The sequence below is a fragment of the Theropithecus gelada genome, chromosome 7a (assembly GCF_003255815.1).
Source record: "Theropithecus gelada isolate Dixy chromosome 7a, Tgel_1.0, whole genome shotgun sequence".
In the NCBI taxonomy this organism is placed as follows: domain Eukaryota; kingdom Metazoa; phylum Chordata; class Mammalia; order Primates; family Cercopithecidae; genus Theropithecus; species Theropithecus gelada.
In genome coordinates this window covers 24,574,245-24,599,275 of record NC_037674.1, presented here as the reverse complement: position 1 = coordinate 24,599,275, position 25,031 = coordinate 24,574,245, and the positions used below count along the sequence as shown (strand labels likewise).

The window sequence follows — 25,031 nt, the reverse complement described above, 5'->3', positions numbered from 1 at the left end:
GGAGTTTGAGACCAGCTTGGGCAACACAGGCCCCATATCTATTTTTTATAATAATAATAATTTTCTAATAACTGCTTTTTCTGTTTTTCCTTGCTAGTTGGATATGGATTTCTGGAATTGATCCATAAATTTTCCTGCTTTTCTCTCTTATTGTCCAGCTCTTTTATTCCCTACTATATCAGAGAGTTCTTCCAGTCTGTTCTCTTTTTTTGAGAAAAGGTCTCACTGTGTTGCCCAGGCTGGTATTGAACTCCTGGGCTCAAGTAATCCTCCTGCTTCAGCCTCCCAAAGTGCTAAGATTGCAGGCACGAGCCACCATGCCCAGCAATTGCAATCTTTTTGCTAAATTTTGTCTTGCTGTCACATTTTTAATATGCAAAAACTCTATCTTATTGTTTGTTCCTTTTTTAAAAAAGTAATACTCTTACTTTTTAAGGACTTAATATTTTCTTTTATCTCTCTGAGGACATAATGTCTTTGAAGCATTCTTCTGCTCTCAGCATTGTCTCTGTTTCCTCTGGGTTCCTGTTTTCTGTTTTTTTGTTTGTTTGGTTCATTTTGGAGGTTTTCTTCCAAAATCTTACTATCCGTTGATGCCCTATCATATTTAAGAGTGAGTCACTAAAAAGCTTATTAGAAGCTTTATAAATGGGCTTCTAACAGGGTCATAGAGGAGCTGGAGAAGGGGGTCACCAAATGTCCGTATCTGTATGAACCATCTCTGGGATGATTCAATTTCCTTTGAGAAGGATCCTCCAACATTCCTGCTGGAGTGTAGGGTGGTGAGGTTGCCAGTGTGCCAGTAATGACTAGAAGAATGAAGCTAAGGATTTCACTGTTCAGATGCAGAAGTCCTCTAATCTCCCGGTTTTCAAGTCTTTCTCGTCCTGCCTTTCTCAGTGCTCAGTGCCCCCAAGTACAAATGATCTCTGGTGGTTTCTCTAGAGACTCCTGCAACAGTAGGGGGAAATGGTCCCAAGTGAAGAGAGGCCTTTTAGGGTCTAAATAGTCCTCATAAAGGCTTTCAGATAAATCCTCACCCATCATATTACCCTGCTTTCTTCCTAAGGCTTGCCAGAGAGCTGTGGGATGAGTCAGCTGCCTTTTCATCTACAACTCCCTCCACAGGCACTTGGCTCTGACCTTTCCCCATTCTGCTAAGTCATGTACCATTCCTCTATCCACTTTCCATCTCTGTATTTTGTGGTTTATGGTTATTTATGTCTCCTTGGTTTACCGAAGATAAAGCTTGTGCTTCCTTTTCTTATTTTCCCTGTTGTTTGGAAATTATTTTTGAGAAAAGAAGATTAATAAGATTAATTTAGGGACACAGAAAAAGACTAGATAAGTCTTATCCTGACATCTTGAAATCAGAAGTCTCTAGATTTTCTTTTTTCATAGATTTTTTACCACATCATACTCTCTTGTACCAGCAACATTCTGATTCATAATTTCTGGCTTCCAGATGATTAGTCATACTGTTCTCTGGTTTCAGATATGCAACATTTAGTGTATTAATGAATTAACAAGTTCTACATCTACTTATCATATCCCATCTGCAGTAATTGTTGTCTGCAACTGAATGGGGTTTACTGAGTATAAAATAATAGGAAAGGCTTTAGTCACCAATCTGTTGTGGGACTTAGTGTCCTTATCAAATAGGCTGGTTATTTTTGGTTGTCCCTCTGTCCCTCTATTCTCACACTTCCCCTACCCCAAGAGGCTGACCTCTATAGAGAATTCCCCTCAACTATTCCCACTCATTGCCATTTTCACCTGTGTCATTCTTTCTCTGCCTTGCTGCATTTCTGGCAACATTACTCTATATCCGCAGCTCCTAAAGTATAATGGCTTCCAGCTTCACAAGAGAACCCTTCCTAGTTAGTTCCCTTGACCTTACCCACACCTCTGTAAAAGTCTCTTTATTAAACTCTCTTCAGTTATACCTAACATGTCATTTGTTTCCTATGGTAACACTAATACATCAGTAAAAGGAGCATTTTGAACTAGCTCATCTCTAAGGTCCCTTGAGTTCTTAGATTCTATGATTTTTACAAGAGTAAAATCACATGGCATTTAAATTAAAGACTCTGAACAAATTACAGACTTCCTTTCATTCAAGATTCTGTCTCACTCCAGAAAAAAATAATTCTCCAAATAATTATGCTCAGTCCTTAGAAAATATAAATATTGTTAGTACAACTTAGACTAGCTGAGAAAGCCAGAATATACATATTGTTCCCTTTTTGCTTAGGCACTGCAGTAAGATAGCTCTGATAAAAAAATGTATTTGCTATTTCTGACTTTGAAAACAGACAATCAGAATTAATTCCAAGGGTTCAAGTGTTTCTCTTTATCTTCTTTCCTTCCTGTTTCTTAGATATGTATATTATCAAAACACCAGAAAAATAGAAAAACTAAGTTTCACCAATCCTCCCATTAAAAGTGAAATGAATTCCTTGACTTCACACCCTCCTCCAAATACCAAATTATTTTTTTCCATGCATCGCCAGACTTTTTGTATCCACTGAACTTTACCACTTTCTTACCCCTTATAGACCCTTCAACCCATTTCCATCTAAAACTGCTCTTGCCAAAGTTTTGTACAACTTCTTTGTTGTGATAGTCAACGGATACTTCTCAGAACTTGTGGTAACCTCTCAGAAGCATATGACAACACTACCACTCCTTTCATGAAACATTATCTTCTTTGTCTTTGCTGTTGCCTCACCTTTCTGGTTTCTCTCATACTTACTGGACTACTTCTCAATCCCTTCAGTGGACATCTCTTACTCTGCCCATTCCTCAAATGCTCATGTTTCTTGGGGCTCTGTTCTAGTTTTCCTTATCTTTCCGCCTATATTCCACCACCAGGTATCTTGATCTACTCCTATGGCTTCAAAAACGATGATAAACTAATGATTCTCAAATGCACCATCTCAAGTCCAGATCTCCTCCTGACCTTCATATTTTTTCATAACTAAATACTAAATAACTCCATCAGTATGCCCAACGATTCCTCACACTCAACATTTCAGCTTCCGCTCAAACCTATTTTTCCCCCATATCTCTTATTCCAATGAATCATACCAAGCCAGACACCAATATAATCTTTGAGTCTTTGCTGTTCCCCATTCCCATGCCCAATCAATGATCAAGTCCTACTGATTCTGAGATCTTGAATCCATCTAATTCTAACCATTCTCATTGCTACTTCTCTAGACCAAATCATCTCCCTACTGCTAAAACCCTGAAATGCAGACTTTGTAATATAGCCAGGGAGATCTTTCTAAAATACAGATATGAACACCTTACCCTCTTCCTAAAATCCTGCAATGGTTTCCCACTGCTATGAAGATGATGCCTAAACTCCTTAACAAAGTTTACAAGGCCCAGCATCTGATCTCCTGCTCTGTTATCCAAATTGCTGTATGCTTCAGCCATACTGAGACATTTTTTAGTTACTCCAAAAAGCCATGATTGCTTTTACCCTGGACATTTCCACATGATGTTCTCTCCACCCAATACATGCTTATCTGATGTCATCAGTGTTATGCCATCAATATCCACAATTCATTGAATCGGTGGCTCCATTTAGATGTCCTATGCTCTCTAAATCTGGGTTATATCTGCTCCCATAGAAAACTACTTATCCACTTACTATATTCTATTGCAGTTGCCTATTTACTTATCTCTTTTCCCTTTTAGATTATAAGCACAATGAAAGTTGAGACTATACCTATTATATCTCCAATGGCTTGAACATTATCTGGCACAAAATAGCCACTAAATAAATAATGGTTGAATGATGAACAAACAAATGAGTAAATAAACAAATCAGATTAAAAGTTGTACCAGGGGAAACACATTTTACATATGGACTTCCTGTCCCTTGCTTCTTCTCTTCTCAAAAAATAATAATAATATGTAAGCCCCCTTTCCCTCCCAACCAGCCATTGCTTACTAAGGGCTAATTAATGTATACTTACACAGGACAGCTAAAAAGAAGGATTCTGTCTGAAACTTTGCTTTCTCCTTCATTTCTGCCTTTCCTCCTATATATAAAATTTTCAAACTGAAAGTTAAAACATGCTTAAAAGAGACTAAGCATGTGGCTGCCTTTCTCTTGATCTGCCCAAACCATCTGTAAACCTGGTAGTGTATGTACATGGGGTAAAAAGAACCTATGATAACATTTTATTTGAACCAGAATGCTAAAGCATTAATTAAAGCTAAGCACACCTGCTCTAAACTGCAGAGTCAGAGATTTATGTGAACTTACAAACTTGAGGCTTTCTGACCTCTTGTACAATTTATATTTCCTTTAAATAAGCATTTCCTCTTTGTAATGCAATATTTTAAAGTTTATTTCTGTGACTAATCTGCTAGCATATTCAGTTCCTTTATTACCTAGTCTTTACCTTTGTAACCCACTACTTGTCAAATTTTTAATTTAAGGTTTTGGGTAAAAATAAGCAGTCTCAACCATGAGGGGAAGAATTTCTTGCCCTAAATTTAACTTGTTAATGAGGTGATCTAAAACGATATCCATATATTCAAATTCCATATTTAATACAAAATATTTTTATCTTTTTATTTTTTTTGAGACAGAGTCTCGCTCTGTTGCCCAGGCTGGAGTGCAGTGGTGCCATCTCGGCTCACTGCAAGCTCTGCCTCCCGGGTTCACGCCATTCTCCTGCCTCAGCCTCCCGAGTAGCTGGGACTACAGGCGCCCACCACCACGCTTGGCTAATTTTTTTGTATATTTAGGAGAGACGGGGTTTCACCGTGTTAGCCAGGATGGTCTCGATCTCCTGACCTCGTGATCCGCCCGCCTCAGACTCCCAAAGTGCTGGGATTACAGGCATGAGCCACCGCGCCAGGCCAATACAAAGTATTTTTATACAGTTATTCACAGATCTATTCATGCACTGTTTGGAGGGTATAAGCTACTTTATAGTGATTTATCACTTGTTAAGTTACAATGCTCGCCCACATGTGCAGTCCGTTTAAAGAAGACAGTTTTTCAGTCAAGGAAGGCATTCTGATCTGAGATTTGGACGCTAATGATTTTAGAAGGAGAGGGTTCTACGAGGTTTCCTATCAAACATAGTTACCTTGGATAGATTCCTTCCTAGCACTGTGAGCGTCACCAAGCCAGCACAACAGACCAAAGCACTGGAGCTGGAGAGGCCAGAACTTGGTGGGATATTTCCATCTACCAGGCAGTTCATTCCAGTCAGGTTACTAAGACCAAAGTGTTCCTAAGAATATAAGGAAAAACAGCAACAGTAATTCAGTATTGAATTCAACGAGTAGTGAAAGCTTCCTTCATTCCCCAGAGAACAAAAGTCTATCAATAGACTTATAATAGTTATAGAAACTACTTGCGCAATTCAATCGTGACATTTTATTTAACGACTCTTGGCCACAGGGTAATTCCTTTAAATGCCTTTAATCTTCTTGCCTTGAATGTTCTTTTTCTTGAATATTAATTGATTTGAATATGGAAAAAATATAAAATTGCTTTGAATGTTCTTTTTCTTGAGTATTAATTGATTTGAACAAATAAGGAAAAAATATAAAACAATTATAATTCAACTTGCCAAGTAGCAAGACAAGAAATATACAATTATCTATGAGGTAATTTAAATCTCCATGCAGCACATCTCCAGCATTCTGTTATTACAAAAGTCCAAGCCCCAAGCAGTGACTTGTTTCTAAAGAGTGCCTTACTTTAGAAGATTCTCTGAAAAAAAAGAGTTCCAAACTTTCTGAGTTCTGTTTTACTTATGAAAAAATCTAGGCACCAAGAGATGAAGAAATTTTCCCAAGATGACCCACAGGGAGATGAGAGTAGGGCCCAGGTCTCTGATTCCTGTTTGAAAACTTCTCCATTGCAGTTAGAAACCTGAGCCAGCAAACTGTCATTGTGATTTACTATGCCAGCTAGATGAGAAAATCCAGATTTTTACTACAGTTTATAGATACAGTTTAGCCATATGGCAGCTTTAAAGACAGTGAAATTAGAATTCAGCCACAAGTGAGAATACAGACCCTAAACAAGTCAAGGAAACTCTATTTCTACAAATAGGAAAGCCCAAAGAAATACTCAGATTCTGATTTAAATATGGAAAGCTCTAGCATACTTACACGAATTTCTAACACTAGGACACTTTGGAATGATATCGTATCATAACCTTTGTGGTTTAAGTTTACAAATAAATTCAAGTCTATCTCCTTCTCAAGAAAAAGTACCATAGTCTTTGCAAATTACTCAAATGACTAAAGATAAACATATGAAATACTATTACTTAATTAAGCATTTCATCTACATATTATACAAGGGAGAATTTCAATAAACTAGCTAGAATAACTAAAATAACAACAAAATTCTGCAAATAAAATTTTTCCTTAATGTTTCATCTGTCTGTCCTAGCTAGCAAAACTCTCATACCACACTAAGAAGAAATTTAGCTGAGTATACTTCTCTTTCTGATTTCAAGTCATCTAAAAATTTCCTTCCAGAAATACAAATTATAAACTGAAACTGTACTGTTGCCAATGCCCTTTCATACAGAATATCAGACAGTTTGTTTAAAAAAAAAACAAAAACTTGAAGAATACAATATATTTAACTATAAACTGATCAAACATGGGTGTCTTGAGTGGGAATCATACTTAAGAACTTATCAGCCAGGTGTGGTGGCTCATGCCTGTAATCCCAGCACTTTGGGAGGCCAAGGTGGGTGGGTCATGAAATCAGGAGTTCAAGACCAGCCTGGCCAATATGGTGAAACCCTGTCTCTACTAAAAATACAAAAATCAGCTGGGCGCGGTGGCAGGCGCCTGTAATCCCAGCTACTCGGGAGGCTGAGGCAGGAGAATTGCTTGAACCCAGGGGGCAGAGGTTGCAGTGAGCTGAGATCATGCCACTGCACTCCAGCCTGGGCCACGGAGCAAGACTCTATCTCAAAAAAAAAAAAAAAAAAAAAAAGCACTTATCATGCAATGTTTAAATGAAAACGTATAACAAATTCAAAATGCAAATGGGTATATGCCACATTCTGTAATAGCTCTATCCCAAAAGGATAACATGTTCAATTTAATATAAACGAATTATCCTCTGAAACTTTCTAGTATTTGAATCTGAAAGTTTCTGAACAGACTAGCATTTAAATTATCTTTCTGCCAAAAGCTTATTGGATAAGTTTGCTTTTGCACATAAATTGTCAAACCAAACAGGAAGGCTTTAAAACCTGAAATGCTCAAAAATAACACAAAGCAACATGCATTATTTAGGCCACTTTACCCATATGCTGCAAAAAGGCATGTTGTTACAAGGAAGATTAAAATTGCATTTGCCAGGCAAATGCTTCCAAATACTGTAATTCCTACTAATGTATATAAGCCAGATGATCTGAAGATTTAAAACCTGCCAATAACTTTTCCTGTAAGTTATTACCATGTGTCTGAGAGGAAGGAAAACACAAAAGAGAGAAAGAAATGAATTCATTAACTTTAAGAACAAAAACCACCACTGTTACAGTATAGAACTACACGTTAGAAATAAATTTGATGTATTTCTGTAATGGACATGCCACTAAGTCCTAGCTGCTCATTACAAAGTTTCAAATAGGACTGCCAGGCAGTAAGGAACACAAGCTCTCTAAAACACCGGTCAGTTTGTTTGTTTACTTTTAGCTCACAAAGGCAAAATTTACTGCTTATTGTCCTACCTGTGATTCTATACAAGTCACTATATCTAAAATAATTATTGCAATATAAAAGTGGCTCTAAAAACAGCAAATATCAATTTTCTTTTTGTCCTTGATACTTTTTCAACTATGAGAGAGAGTGAAAACATTTTATTTTCTTGTCCTTGTTCTAATGTAACATTAGACATTTTCAAAGTAATTATTCAAGTTTCTAGGAAAATACTTACACTAATACATTTCATTACGTCTTTTTTTAATCCCATCTGAAGTAGCAATAACAATACTAGCTACCATTTATTAAATGGCTACTATCAAGCCTTATGTAATTCTTTTAACAACTCTTCATCAGTTTAGCAATGACATCATTTTACAGATAAATCTGAGACTTAAGAGGTTAAATTACCACAGCTGGGAAGAGCCCAGATTCAAACCTGGGCTGACTCTAAATCCTATTACAGTATACCCCTATATATCCCAAGTATACATGTAAATAATAGTACTAAAACATATCCTCAAAGGTATGTTTAAACAAAGATTTTAAAACCAGACAGATGTTTGTCAAATGCACCTATTTATGAAAAGCCAGCTATATGAAAACCACTACTGCCCCCTGTGAACACTACCCCAAAAACAGTCATATCTTCCCCACTCTCTGAAACACAAACTAGCAAAATAGAACAGAAGCATCGGTTAGTACTGTAAGGAGATGAAAAAGATGTAGTAAATAAAATAAATCTGACAGAATACACATGATAATCTCAACTGGTAGTAAGTGTCTTATAAACCAATTTACCTGAATTCCTTTAAGTCCACATAAGAAATAGTTGTGCCACAAAGGCTTGGTTTTATCAATCTGAATGTTATTAGCACTAGTACTGAAGTCCCTGCGAAGACAAAAGACACCATTAATTTAAAATCTGTAGGCCTTGAGCTGCAAAATCAATGGCTGACTGCTGCCATCTTGTGCCAACATAGTGATACTGACTCTCCTTTCCCATTTATGTTCAAACTGTGTCTACAGCAAAACATCTCCAGCTGCTAAGAGTTAAGAGAGGAAGTTGTAGTGGCCTTAATGACTAAACTACCTCCAACTGACCCTTCTTATTTCCTGAAACAGAGAGGAAACAATATATTTTAGAGTAATCTACAACTATTTTCTCTTTCATGTTGGTCCTTGTTAAACTGGTGTAAACCACATGAATGCTTATCCTCTGGGCCTGCTGTTTGGCACACCCTCAAACTGAAACAGGAGTACTCAAAGCCATCCCTGCCACCCATCCAATTTTACCATCTGTACAATTTAAGAAAAAAAACAAACAAAATAATGATTCTGATGCGTAATCAATTTAACAAAATAAGATTCCATGAGTCTATACTAATATAAGTTAACAAATAAATAAAAAGCTAAATGAAGAGGAAGGAAAAACTCTTTATTATGGTAAAATGCCAACTAATAGATATAGAAGAAATGATGTGACTAGAAAAGTCACTACACAGTAAACTTTATGATAATTTGTTTCAAGAAACAATTATCAATGGATGCTAAACTTAAGAGAGCAAAAATGTGATGAGAAGTAAGATATTTACAGTATTTCCCCACCAGACACTTATGAACTACAATGGAAAAACATAGTATCTGTGCTGGGTGTTAGCGGCTCACACCTCTAATCTCAGCACTTTAGGAGGCTGAGGCAGGGGAATCATGAGGTCAGGAGTTTGAGATAAGCCTGGCCAATATGGTGGAATCCCATCTCTACTAAAAATAGAAAAATTAGCCGGGTGTGGTGGCACATGCCTATAGTCCCAGTTACTCCAGAGGCTGAGGCAGAATAATCACTTGAACCCGGGAGGTGAAGGTTGCAGTGAGCTGAGATCATGCCACTGCACTCCAGCCTGGGTGAGAGCGAGATTCCATCTCAAAAAAAAAAAAAAAGTATCTGATATGGTTTGGCTGTGTCCCCACTCAAGTTGCATCTTGAATTGTAGCTCCCATAATTCTCACATGTTGTGGGAGGGACCCAATGGTAGGTAACTGAATCATGGGGGTGGGTCTTTCTTGTGCTTTTGTCATGATAGTGAATAAGTCTCATGAAATCTGATGGTTTTACAAACAGGAGTTCCCCTGCACATGCTCTCTTTGCCTGCTGCCATGTAAGATATGACTTTGCTCTTCATTTGCCTTCTGCCATGATTGTGAGGCTTCCCCCGCCATATTGAACTGCGAGTCAATTAAACCTCTTTCCTTTATAAATTACCCAGTCTTGGGTTTGTCTTTATTTAAACAGCATGAAAATGAACTAATATAGTATCTTTATGGTAGAAAGATCTGGCAGATGGCACCTTAATCAAATGATCAAACTTAACACCACCAGTAAAGGGATGTTTTGTGCCTCCTTGATACAATGTACTAAGCATACATCCATGGAATGTGGGATTTCCTTATGCTAGTCTTGTGACTTCTTTGTAAGTCAAAAAAATACTTCAAAATGAAAAATAGATAAATAAATAGGCTCCTAAAATCAGTCAAAGAACAATGTATGTGAAATGGGAGAATCAATTGAAGAGGAGGAAATGAGGTAAAATTCCCCATATTGACTGAGTGCTCTAATATAATTAACTAAATATCTACTATATGCCAGTCATTGTAATAGAAGCCTTCCATGGATTATTTTAACTTAACAACATGGATACATTATCTCTTTCAAAATATATTAAATGACTAACCACTTAAGCATACAAAGCATGCATGGGAATATAAAGGTAAAAGGCAGAAGGCTTGCCTTTTAAAAGTTCATAATCTAGCCAAGATGATATGAACATAAATAACTACCAGACAGTAATGGCATGTGATAATAATACGGGGTGGGATATGTGGCTGAGAGAGTATTATTTCTAAAAGTCTGCATTTGATAGAGAGAGGATGTCTTCCTGGAGGCTCAGAGAGGATTAGTTGCTTTCCAAAAACGCAGTCTGACATCAGCTCATCACAATTTTCCTCTACTGTCACTCACAGAAGTTAAAATATGTTGCTCACAGTCAATAAGAGGTCACAGAATTTGAAAGCAGGTAAAGTTATGTTAGCATATCTGACAGGTTCTGCTCCTAGTTAAGAGGACATCTTGAAAGTCACTAAGAAAACCAGAAAGAGATTCTGACGGTGAAATATGAACAGAACGGATAGGCAGACATGAGGAGAAAAAGAGGAAAGTTCAAATAGTAGGAAGCTACATGAGCCACATTTCAGAAAGAACTATGATATAATTTGGATTTGCATCCCTGCCCAAATCTCATGCCAAGTTGTAATCCCCAGTGTTGGAGGTGGGACCTGGTGGGAGGTGATTGGATCATGCGGGTGGATTTCCCCCTTTGGTATTGTTTTCATGATAGAGCTCTCACTAGATCTGGTTGTTTAAAAAGTGTGTGGCACTTCCCACCTCTCTCTCTTCCTCCTGACTCTGGCCATGTAGACATGCCTACTTTCCTTTTGCCTTCCACCATGCTTGTAAGTTTCCTGAGGCCTCCCTAGCCATGCTTCCTGTACAGCCTGTAGAACTGTGAGCCAATTAAACCTCTTTTCTTTATAAATTACCCAGTCTCAGGTATTTCTTTATAGCAGTGCAAGAATGAACTAATATGGAAAATTGGTAACAAGGAAAGGGGCATTGGTATAAAGATACCTGAAACTTTGAATTTGGGTGTGGAACTGGGTAACAGGTAGAGGTTGGACCAATTTGGAAGGCTCAGAAAAAGATAGGAAGATGAGGAAAATTTGTAACTTCCTAGAGACTTGTTGAATGGTTGTTTCCAAAATGCTGATAGTGATATGGACAATGAAGTCCCAGCTAAGGAGGTCTCAGATGAAAATGAGGAACTTCTTGGGAACTAATGTAAAGGTCATTTTGTTATGCATTAGCAAAGAGCCTGGAGGCATTGTGCCCCTGCTCTAGGGATATGTAGAACTTTGAACTTGAGAGTGATGATTTAGGATATCTGGCAGAAGAAATTTCTAAGCAGCAAAGCATTCAAGATATAGCCTGCTGCTTCTAACAACCTATGTTCATATGCATGAGCAAAGAAATTACCTGAAACTGAAACTTATATTTAAAAGGGAAGCAAAGTGTATGAGTTTGAAAAATTTGAAGCCTGGCCATGTGGTAGAAAAGAAAAGGCCTTTTTGGAGGAGTTCAAGCCAGCTACAGAAATTTGCATAAGTAAAGAACAGCCAAATGCTAATAGCCAAGACAAAGGGGAAAAGACCTCCAAGGCATTTCAGAAACCTTTGCAGCAGCTCCTTCCATCACAGGCATGGAGGTCTAAGAAGGAAGAATGGTTTCATGAACAGGGACCAGGGTCCCACTGCCCTGCACAGCCTCAAGACACTGCTCCCCACATCCTGGCCTCTCCGCCTCCAGGGGTGGCTAAAAGGACTCCAGATACAGCTCAGGCTGCTGCTTCAGGGGGTGCAAGCCATAAAACTTGGTGCTTCCACGAGGTGTTAAGCCTGCCAATGTTCAGAGTGCAAGAGTCAAGACTTGGGGAGCCTCTGCCTAGATTTCAGAGGATGTGTAGAAAAGCCTAAATGTCCAGGCAGAAGCCTGCTGCAGGAGCAGAGCCCTCATGGAGAATCTCTATCTCTACTAGGGCAGCGTGGAAGGGAAATCTGGGGTTGGATCCCCCACACAGAGTCCCCACTGGGGCACTACCCAGGGGAGCTGTGAGAAGAGGGCCATCATCTTTGAGACTGCAGAATGGTAGATCAACCCAGCAGCTTGCACCATGCACATGTAAAAGCCACACGTGCTTGAACACCAGCCCATGAAAGCAGCCTCAGGGGCTTTACTTTGCAAAGCCTCAGGGGTGAAGCTTCCAAAGGCCTTAGGAGCCCACCCCTTGCCCCAGTGTGCCCTGGAAGTGAGACGTGGGGTCAAAGGAGATTATTTGGAGCTTTAAGATGTATTGACTCCCTTGCTGGGTTTCGAACTTACATGCGGCCTGTAGCCCCTTTCTTTTGGCTAATTTCTCCCTTTTGGAAAAGAAGTATTTACCCAGTGCTTGTACCCTCATTGTATGTTGGAAGTAATAACTAACCCATTTTTTATTTTACAGGCTTATAGGCAGAAGGGACTTGCCTTGTCTCAGATAAGACTTTGGACTGTGGACTTGTGAGTTAATGCTGGAATGAGTTAAGACTCTGAGGACTGTTGAGAAGGCATGACTGAATTTTGGAATGTGAGGACACAAGACTTGGGAGGAGCCAGGGACAGAATAATATGGTTTGGATTTGTGTCCCTGCCCGAATCTCATGTCAAATTATAATCCCCAGTTTTGGAAGTGGGGCCTGGTAGAAAGTGATTGGATCACAGAGGTGGATTTCCCCCTTTGGTACTCTTCTCATGATACAGTTCTCACTTGACTTGGTTGTGTAAAAAGTGTGTAGCTGCCCCCAGCCCTCTTCCTCCTGCTCCACTCATGTAAGACATGCCTGCTTCTTTGCTTTCCACCATGTTTGTAAGTTGCCTGAGGCCTCCTCAGCCGTGCTTCCTGTACATCCTGCAGAGAATCACGGGCCAATTATACCTCTTTTATTTATAAAATTACCCAGTCTCAGGTATTTCTTTATAGCAGTGTGAGAATGGACTAATACAAATTGAAAAGTGCTAGCTCCCACAGAATTAGAAGTATAGCTTAAGTCTGTCAGAAAAAAAAAAACAAACAAAAAACTGCGTTTTGATTAGTTAATGATCTTTGCTCTTTTCCGCATCCCTGTCTCACCTCTCTGCCTAGCCTTTTCCTGAGATTCAAAACCAGATACTCATTTTCCCACCAAATCTCTACCCTGCATTACATTATCCATTTGCTTTCTCTACCCCCACTTCCATGTTGTAGAATTCTGAGAAAAGAATCCTGAAAATAAGCAGACATGACCCATTATTACATTAATACTTTCCATTTACATATTTTATTCATTTACTTGTTCTTCAAAGAAACATCTGCCCAGTGTCTACCCTGTGTGTGTCTGGACCTGGGATAGGTAGACCATTGTAAGACACCTGCATGTGTCTGGATCTGGGGCAGACCATTTATAATAAGAGTAGCATCAAAAGAAATATGAAGTTGGAGGCACAGAGGAATGTCTATAGGCATCTGGTACTTGCCTTCTCCACAAAGAAGAACCAAAATAACAAGTTGACGATCATAGTTAGAAAAGATCACGTAAGAGAGAACACTGAATTCAACAAGAAGTGACAGGAAACACTTAAGGCAAAGAAGGAGAGGAAATCAGGGCAGCCTGCTCAGCCAGAATCAGCTGGGAGCCTAGAGAGGCTCTTTAATGTGGGTAAAGGGCAAGAGAAACACCCCAAGTGGTCCACATTACTATTAAGGACTCCTGCAATCCTAGCCATAGGACAGCCCCTCAACCCTTGAGGTCCATGTGACTGACAGAGAAACTGCTTGGAGATCACATGATGGCATTGCTCCAAAGAGGAAATTCACGCTGGGTTCCACACACCCCCAAGTCCTAAACAATTTGCACGTCACTAAACTGAGATCCCAGACTCTACTAGACTGTATCCTGCCATGGGGACCAACAGCTCCTGTCTCCACATCCCTGCAACCTCTCTGATATCCCCTACCCACAGACAACACGAGTGCTAACTGCTGTTGTCAGAGCCAAAATGCAAGTCACTGGCAATAACTACAATACTCCCAGCAGTGGGGCTGCTGTGCATTTTCACGAGCCCTAAATACAGACTCCCTTACTCAAAGAAACTGCCATTGCACTGCTGGGGCCAAACCACGAGCCACTGGCAGACCCCTGGTATTCGCAGCAGCAAAGCCACCATGCACTTTCATGTGCCCCGAGGAAAGGCTACCCCACCTGCAGCCACCACCTGGAGCCAAAGTGCATGCTCCCCAGCCAGTTGTCTACGACTGCTGCCAGTGAAAGCAACCCCACTCTCCCCAGCAGCTGGGCCACAGCACAGCCACTGCCACTACCACCTGAGCATTCCACTAGGTGGCTTGGTTCACTCTACTCCTGCCTACCACTTGCATACACCACCAGGAGACCTGAGGATAGGCCCGCCCTGCCAGACTCTATGCCTATGCCTAAGCATACTATCCAGGGTACTAAGAATGGCTGTGTCCAATCTACCACCACTGGCACCTGAACACTCTCCCAGGGACCTAAAGATGAGCCCACCCAACCTACTACTACTACCACAGCTAGCTTCCACCTGCATGCAACACCTGCGGCACTGAGGATCAACTCACCCAGCCTAACATAGCCACCAACAACAATGCAGAATGCTTGGGAGCCAGAGGGTTGTTCTACCACTGCTACTGCCATCACACAGGTTACACTAACTACCCAGGGGTCCAAGGACCCAGCCACTCACCCAGCTCAGTGCTACAACTGCCAGGATCCACAGTCTCCAACAACAACCATATCCTAAGTCACTGACGAAATCAGAGACCACTGATACTGTTTATGGCCAAAGGAATTATATAGAGACTACAATACTACAAGTGCCAAGAATCAATGCCAATATGCCAACCCAACCAATACCATAGGTACATCTTTGAGAAGAAGTCATCCTCTATAAAAGCAAATTCAAAAACTTGGAAGAAGCAAAATCATTCACCAGCAACAGATTCCAATGACAAAGAAATTTATTAAATTCCAGAAATAGAATTCAAAGTAATGACATTTAAAAAGCTCAGTGAAGCCAGGTGTAGTGGTTCATACCTGTAATCCCAGCACTTTGGGAGGCTGAAGCAGGCAGATCACTTAAGGTCAGGAGTTTGAGACCAGCCCAGCCAACATGGTGAAACACCATTTCTACTAAAAATATAAAAATTAGCCAGGTGTGGTGGTGAGTGCCTGTAATCCCAGCTACTCGGGAGGCTGAGGCATGAGAATCACTTGAACCCAGGATGCAGAGGCTGTAGTGAAGCAACATCATGCCACTGCACTCCAACCTGGGCAACAGATTGAGACTCCATCTTAAAAAAAAAAAAAAAAAAATCAGTGAAAGACAAGAGAACACAGATACAAAGAAATCGGAAAAAAAATCCAGAATATGAAAAAGAAATTTAACAAATGGATATCATAAACAAAAATCTTGGAACAGAACAATTCACTGAATGAAATAAAACATACATTTGAAACTTCAACAATAAACTAATTGAGCAGAAGAATTTCAGTATCTGAAGATAACTCTTTTGAAATAATACAGTCAGACAAATATAAGGAAAAAAGGATAAGAGAGAATGAAAAACCCTTATGTGACTTATGAAGCATCATAAAGCAACCAAATATTTGAATTTTTGGTGTCCCAGAAAGAAGAGAAAACCAAAAGGATAGAAAACCTACTTAACAAAATAATAGCTGAAAACTTCCCCAGTCCAGTAACAGATTTACATATTCTGATACAGGAAGCTCAGAGATCCCCAAACAAATACGACTTTAAAAGGTCTTCTCCATGGCACATTATAGTAAAGTGGTCAAAAGTCAAAGACAAAAAGATAATTCTTAAAACAGCAAAAGAAAAGCATCTAGACACTTACAAAGGAGCCCCACCAAAACGACAGGGATTTCTCAGCAGAAACCATACAGGCCCTGAGAAAATGGGATGATATATTCAAAGTGTAGATAGATAAAGACTGGCAGCCAAGGATACTATACTCAACAAAATCATCCTTCATAAATGAAGAACTGAAGTCTTTCCCAGAAAAACAAAAGCTGAACGCATTTATCATGAATGGGCTGAACCTACAAGCAATGCTTAAGGCAGTACTATACCTGGAAGCAAAGAGATAATATATACACCAACAGGAAAACACATAAAAGTATAAAGCCCCCTGGTAGAGCAAACTCATGAATAAGGAAGAGAAAGGACTCAAATGTTACCACTACAGAACACCACCAAATCACGATAAACAAGAGAGAAATTAAAAAAAAAAAAAAAGATATATAAAACAACCAGAAGTCAATTAACAAAATGACAGGAATAAGCCCTCCCATATCAATAATAACATTGAATGTAAACAGATTAAATTTTCCAATTAAAAGATATAAACTAGGATAACTGATTTAAAAACATGACCCTATCTATAATAAGCCCCCTACAAAAATAAAACCTCATTTCATCTGAAAAAAACACATATATATTGAAAGTAAGGGAATGAAAAAAATATATTCCATGCAAACAGAAACCAAAAGCAAGCAGGAATAGCCATGCTTGTACCAGATAAAATAGACTTTAAGTCAAAAACAGTAAAAACAGACAAAGAGGGGTATTATATAATGACAAAGCGATCAAATTAGCAGAGGATATGACAATTCTAAACACATACGCACTCAACAACAGAGCACCCAGATATATAAAGCAAATATTATTACAACTAAAGGGAGAGAGAGATCACAATACAATAATACTTGGGGACTTTAGCAGCCCACTCTCACCATTACAGAGATCATCACAACAGAAAATTTAAAAAGAAACACTGAATTTAGACTGCACTACTGACCAAATAGACCTAACAGAAATTTACAAAACATTTCATCCAGCAGCTACAGAACATACATTCTTCTTACCAGCAGATGAAACATTCTCCAGGATAGACCGTATGTTAGGACACATAACAAGCCTCAACAAATTTTTTAAAATGGAAATTATGTCAAATATCTTCTTAGATATAACAGAATAAAACTAGACAGTACGTATCAAATATCTTCTTAGAACCAATGGATTAACATTAGATAGTAATAAAAAGAAAACTTGTGATACTGTATAAATACAAGGAAATTTAACAGCATGATTCTGAATGACCACTGGCTCAAGGAAAAATTAACACAGAAATCAAAAAATTTATTCAAATAAATGAGAACTGAAACACAACATATCAAAATCTATGAAATATACTAAAAACAATGCTAACAGAGAAAATCATAGCAATGAATGCCTACATCTAAAAAGAAAGAATTCAAATAAGCAAGCTAATGACGCATCTCAGGGAATTAGAAAAGCAATAAAAATGTAAACTCAAAAATAGCAGAAGGAAAGAAATAATGAAGATCAGAAAAGAACTAAATAAAGTAGCTACTAAAAGAAACACAAAGGGTTAAAGCTTTTGGAGGGATAGCAGACAAGGTGGCTGACTAGACACAGCCAGGAAGCACCGCTCCCACTGTGAGACTAAATATTAAGTAAACCAACACACTTTGAGCAAATCTTAGAAAGAAAACACTAAGAGTAGATAGAGAAGCAACATAGACACTGAGGCTGAAAAGAGAAGAAGCTGGGAACCTTGTGTGGGGTTGATGAATGCTAGGGCTCATTCTCAGCCCTGAAAGCCTCCTAAGGGAGGGGTTAGTGAATGGATGGTGGGCCAACCCACTCTTGCTGCAGATCTCCAATCCTAAGTACAAGAGATCCTATGACCCCCATAAACATTCAAACTGGCAAGGGGATCTGCCTGCAGAGTAGGCAGAAAAAGTACTCCAGCCTATATGGAATGGAGGTTTGGCACACATGGCAGCTGCAGCAGAATACAACCATAGGTGCCCATCCCCCAAGGCTCCCCTTCTTCTCTGAGTAACTCTAACCCCAGTTGACCACTGGGTCAAGAGAACAAGGCTGACTTTCCAGTGGGAACAGGGCATGTCTGTTCTGTAGGCACTCCTGTCCACCAGCCCATTCCAAGGCCTCTGTGCGGCTGCTCTAACAGGAGCATGTGTACAGTGCAGCCTCCACTGCCCAGTACGGGTGCTTTACCAAAAAGGCCAGCCTAAGTACTTTCTCAGAGGTCTGGAAGCACTTGGAATCCCCCAGCACAGTTGGTGCTGTGCCAAAGTGAGCCAAAATATGGAGCTGTGGGCTAGTCCCAATGGCTCAGGGCCTGGGAATCATAAGCCAAGATCTGTAGCCAGTGCTAGAGCAGGGAAGGCGTCCACACGCTCAGAAGACAGAGAGGAGTGAGACACACAGGCTTGTGAGCCAGCACCAGAGAAGGGCATCTCTCCCTCTACAGCAGCAGTCCCCAACCTTTTTAGCATAGGGACCAGTTTTGTAGAAGGCAATTTTTCCATGGATGGTGTATGTTGGGGAGGAGGGGATGGTTTCAGGTTGAAACTGTTCTACCTCAGATCATCAGGCACTGGATTATTGTAAGGGTCCGCGTGTTTCCTAAACAAAGGAATGAACACACAAGACAACACAAGACAAGACAAACATGGCGGCCGCCTCAAATGGCGCACTCTGCTTTATTTTATACAGTCGTTTGTGGAATGTTGCCAAGTCACAAGACACATTGTTGTTTTTCTGACCTTTCCCTGACTTTCTGAATTTTCAAGATGTTTACACATAAACAAGCCCTCAGGGTCTACTGTTAGCAGCTGGCTCCTTTGTCCTCCCTGTTTGCAGGGAAGGAACGCCCTGCTTCGTTTGCAAGAGCAGGACTTATCAGGAACGCCCTGCAAGAGCAGGACTTATCGGGAACCTCTCGTTTGCGAGCACGTAGTCCTCTACAATTATCATAAGGAGCATGCAACCTAGATCCCTCCCACATGCAGTCCAGAATAGGGTTCATGCTTCTATGAGAGTCTAATGCCACTGCTGATCTGACGGGAGACAGAGCTCAGGTGGTAATAATGCTCCCTTGCCCACTACTCACCTCCTGCTGTGTGGCCCAGTTCTGAACAGGCCAGGGAGCAGTAACAGGGATTGGGGAACCCTGCTCTACAGGACCAGTCCAAGAATGGTGTGGCCTATCTGCAGGTCATAGCCTCTGCCTGAGGGAGCCCTGCAGCCCAGAAGACCTAATAAAGAAAAGACAGGATCAGTGCCAGTGATCAGAGGGAGCTTCCTCAAAGCTCAGGAACAGACCTGGTGAGAGCGTCATCTGGCTCCCCCTACCCCACTACAGAGCACTACTGCAAATGCACTGAAATACAAAAAAAGCTGTGCAGCTTATTAAGAGCTTATCTGCTGGCCACCACTCTTAAGCACCATTTACTGGATCACAGCCCAAATTACAACACTGAAAATAATCTGCCAATATACATCACTTGTGAAACCAGGGGCAAGAATCCAGCCACAAATAAAGATCCTGTACAGAGCCTTGGCCCTCTGAAAGCAACCAGAAATGAAGCCAATTGACTATCCTCAATTTAAACCACAGCTAAAAGAACACCAGTTCTCTCAGAGGAGAATCAGTGAAAAAACTAAAGGAAAAGGAAAAAAGTTGGAGTTATCACATTACCCAACTTCAAATTATACTACACGACTATAGTAACCAAAACAGCATAGTATTGGTACAAAAACAGATACATAGACATAGACTTATAGAACAGAATAGAAAACTGAGAAATAAACCTGAACACCTACATCCATCTCATCTTCCACAAAGTCAACAAAAATAAGCAATGAAGGAAGGGCTCCCTATTCAATAAATGGTGCTGGTATAACTGGTTAGCCGTATGCAGTAGAATGAAACTGGACCTCTATCTTTCAGCATATACAAAAATTTATTCAGATGGATGAAAGATTTAAATGTAAGACCTCAAGCTGTACGAGTCCTAGAAGAAAACCTAGGAAATGGTTAGAATTTGGCAAAGATTTTATGGCTAACTCTCCAAAAGCAACTGTGACAAAAACAAAAATTGACAAGTGAGACCTAATTAAAGAACTTCTGCACAGCGAAAGAAACTATCAACAGAGTAAACAGATAATTCACAAAATGAGAGAAAATTTCCACAAACTACACATCCGACAAAGGTCTAATATCCAGAATCTGTAAAAAAAAAAAAAAAATGTAAACAAATCAACAAGCAAAAAACAAATAATCCCATTAAAAAATGGGCAAAGTATATGAACAAACACTTCTCAAAGGAAGACATACAAATGCAAATCAAAACCACAATGAGATACCATCTCACTCCAGTCAGAATGGCTATTATGTAAATGTCAACAAGAAACAGATGCTGGCAGGGCTGTATAGAAAAGGGAATGCTTATACACTGTTGGTGGGAATGTAACTTAGTTCAGCCACTGTGGGAAGCATTTTGGAGTTTCCTCAAAGAACTTAAAACAGAACTATCATTTAACCCAGCAATCCCATTACTGGGTATATACCCATAGGAAAATGAATTATTCTTAAAAAAAAAAAAAGACACATGCATTCATATGTTCATTGAAGTACTATTTACCATAGCAAAGACATGGAATCAACCCAGGTGCCCATCAATGGTGGGTTGGATAAAGAAACTGTGGTATACTTACACCAGGGAATACTATGCAGCCATAAAAAGAATGAAATCATATCCTTTATAGCGACATGGATGCAGCTGGAGGCTATTATCCTAAGCAAATTAACACAGGAACAGAAAATCAAGTACTGCTGCATGTTCTCACTTATAAGTGGGAGCTAAATATGAGTACACAGGGGCATAAAGATGGGAATAGTAGACACTGAGGACTAGAATGCAATGGCGAGGGCAGTAGGGAGGAAGGAAGTGTGGGCTGAAAAACTGCCTATTGGCTGCTATGCTGACTACCTGGGTGATGGGATCATCTGTACCCCAAACATCACCATTACAAAATATACCCAAGTAACAAACCTGCACATGTAACCCCTGAATCTGAAATAAAAGTTGAAATTATTTTATTGAAAAAATACAAAGAATTAAGAAAATGGAAAGTTGATTATTTGAAAAGAAGAAAAAAATTAATGAACCGCTAGCCAGATTAACCATGAAAAAAAGTGAGAAGACCCAAATAAACAAAATCAGAATCCAAAAAGGAACATTACAACTGATACCATGGAAATACAAAAGCTTATCAGACACTGTTATGAATAACTGTACATACACAAACAAACCAGAAAACCTAAAGGAAATTGATAAATTCCTAAACACACAACATACCAAGATTAAATCAGGAAGAAACAAAAAACATAAACAGACTAGTGACAAGTACCAAGATTGAAATAGTAAAATGAAAAGGCTTCCAACAAAGAAAAGCCCAAGACTGGACAGCTTCACTGAAAAATTCTACCAAACTTACAAAGAACAAACACCAATCCTCTTCAAACAATTCCAATAAATTGAAGAGAAGGGAATTAACCTAGTCCCAAAAGGCAAGCATCACTCTGATACTAAAATCAGACAAAGGTGTAACAAAAACCAAAACTGCAGACCAAGATCCCTATTTAAATATATGTAAAAATCTTCAACAAAATTGCAGCAAACTGAATCCAACAGAACATCAAAAATATAAAACACCATGATCAAGTGGGATTTATCCCAGACATGCAAGGATTGTTCAAGAAACACAAATCACTAAATGTGACACATCACATCAGTAGAATAAAGGACAAAAACCATACAATCATCTCAATAGACATAGAGAAAGCATGTAATAAAATTCAATATCCTTTCACGATAAAAACTCTCAATTATCAGGCACAGAATAAATATACCACAACACAGTAAAGATCTCATATGACAAACCCACAGCTAACATCATATCAAATAAAGAAAAGTTGAAGCCTTTCCTGTAAAACCTGGAACACAGCAAAGATGCCCAAAATCACTACTCCTAGTCAACATAATACTGGAAATCTTACCCAGAGTAATCAGGCAAGAATAAAAATAGAAGGATCCAAGTTGAAAAGGAGGAAGTTACATTGTCCCATTTCATAGGTGACATGATTTTATATCCAGAAAAAGCTAAAGACTCTAAAAAAAAAACTCTGATAAACAAATTCAGTAAAGTTGCAGTATAAAAAATCAACATACAAAAATTTGCAGCATTTCAATACACCAATAATGAACTAGCTGAGAAACAAATTAGGCCAGAAATCCTGTTTACAATAGCTCCAAAACAAAAAAACATCCTAAGAATAAATTTAACCAAGGAAATGAAAGATCTCTAAGGAAAACTAGAAAACACTGATGAATGAAATTGAAGAGGACACAAATGAAGACATCCCATGTTCATGGACTGAAAAAATTAATATTGTTAAAATGAACATACTGCCAAAGCAATCTGCAAATTGAATGCAATCCCTATGAAAATACTCCTGTCATTTTCACAAAAATAGAAAAAAATCCTAAAATATGTATAAAACCAAACAAAAAGAGCCCAAATAGCCAAAGCACTCCTGAGCAAAAAAAAACAAAGCAAGAGGCATCACACTATCTGACCTCAAAATACATTACAAGGCTATAAAAACCAAAACAGCAAGGTATTGGTATCAAAACAGACACAAATACTAATGGGATAGAAGAGAGAACCCAGAAATACATCCATGTATGTACAGCAAATTCATTTTCTCTTTTTTTTTTTTTTTTTTTCTCTGAGACAGAGTTTTTTGCTCTTGTTGCCCAGGCTGGAGTGCAGTGGCGTGATCTTGGCTCACTGCAACCTCCGCCTCCTGGGTTCAAGCAATTATCCTGCCTCAGCCTCCTGAGTAGTTGGGATTATAGGCGCACAACACCACACCCAGCTAATTTTTTGTATTTTTAATAGAGACAGGGTTTCATCATGTTGGCCAGGCTGGTCTTGAACTCCTGACCTCAGGTGATCTGCCCACCTCGGCCTCCCAAAGTGCAGGGATTACAGGCATGAGCCACCGCGCCTGGACAGCAAACTCATTTTCAACAAAGGTATCAAGAAAATATATTCAGGAAAGAAAACCCTCTTGAATAAATGGCGCTGGGAAAACTCAATACCCATATGCAGAAGAATGAATTGAACCCCTATTTCTCACCATATACAAAATTCAATCCAAGATAGGTTAAAGACTTAAACATAACACCTACAACTATAAAACTACTAGAAAGAAATATAGGGGGAACACTTCAGGATATAGCCAAAGATTTCATGGCTAAGATCTCAAAAGTACAGAAAACAAAACAAAAATAAATAAATAAAACTGTTTTAAACTAAAAAGCTTCTGCCCACATAGGAAGCAATCAACAGAGTGGGGAGACAACCTGTTGAATGGAAGACAATATTTGCAAACTATTCATCCAACAAGGAACTAATATCCAGAATACACAAGGAACTCAAAACACTCGATAGTAAAAACTAATAATAATCCCACTTAAAGGTGGACAAATGACATGAAGAGACATTTTTCCAAAGACATCCATACAAACGGCAGATAGGTATATGAAAAACTGCTTACCATCACTAATCATCAGCAAAATGGAAATCAAAACCACAATGAGACATCATCTTACCCAAGTTAGAATGACTATTACTAATAAGACAAAAGATAACAGATGCTGATAAGGACACAGAAAAAAGGGAACACTTATACACTGTTGGTGGGAATGTATATTAGTGCAGCCATTACAGAAAACAGTAGGGAGATTTCTCAGAGCACTAAAAACACAACTACCATATGATCCAGCAACCGTAATACTGTGTATTTATCCAAAGGAAAAGAAATCAGTATATCAGGAGGATACCTGCACTCCATGTTTATTCCAGTACCATTCACAATAGCAAAGACAGGGAATCAACCTAAGTGCCCACCAACAGATGAATAAATAAAGAAAATGTATATATACGCAATGGAATACTATTCAGCCATAAAAAAAAAATAAAATAAAATCATGGCATTTGGAGCAATGTTGATGGAATAAGCCAGGTACAGAAAAATCAAACATCAGATATTCTCACTCATATGTGGGAACTTAAAAGATTGATCTCATGAAGGAACAGGGTAGAATGATAGATAAAAGAGGCGAGGAAGGGTCAGTGAATGGGGGATAAAAAGAAATTGGCAAATAGGTAAAAACATAAGGTTAGATAGAAGGAATAAGTTATAATGGTCTATAGCAGAGTAGGGTGACGTAGTTAACAACCATGTATTGTATATTTCAAAATAGCTAGAAGAGAGGACCTGTAATGTCCCAATACAGAAATGACAGAGCAAGACTTTGTCTCAAAAAAAAGAGGCTTATATCTATAAGAAACTCAAAAATAGGAAAATGATTTGAAAAGACCCTTCAACAAAGAATACATCTAGGTAGCAAATAAGTAGATGAAAAGATGTTCAACATCATTAGTCAGAGAAATTTAAAAACTTGAAATATACTACTACACATTTAGGAGAAGAGCTAAAATTTTAAAACATGCTGGTAACACCACTGATGAAAATGTAAAATTACACAACTTTGGCAAGCAGAAAATTTCTTTCCTTTTTTTTTTTTTTTTTCTGAGACAGAGTCTCGCTCTGTCACCCTGGCTGGAGTGCAGTGGCGCAATCTTGGCTCACTGCAGCCTCCACCTCCCA

The 25,031-nt window shown here is 39.0% G+C and overlaps 1 protein-coding gene across 7 annotated transcripts in view; it reads right to left on the bottom strand.

The window, feature by feature from the left end:
- Positions 1-25,031, bottom strand: part of GALK2 (galactokinase 2) — a 174,862-nt gene that overhangs the window by 80,590 nt on the left and 69,241 nt on the right. For 5 of the 7 annotated variants that reach the window (XR_003120261.1, XM_025390818.1, XM_025390817.1 and 2 more), the window contains exons 4-5: positions 8,512-8,602; positions 5,118-5,264 (exon numbers count right to left, since the gene is read on the bottom strand). Coding sequence is in view for 6 of the 7 variants with exons in the window: in XM_025390818.1 (XP_025246603.1) it covers positions 5,118-5,264; positions 8,512-8,602 (238 nt within the window). In the remaining variant the exon portion in view is untranslated. Of the gene's footprint in view, positions 1-5,117; positions 5,265-8,511; positions 8,603-19,397; positions 19,543-25,031 lie in introns of all 7 variants that reach the window. The other 2 variants (XM_025390821.1, XM_025390822.1) reach the window with 1 other exon arrangement.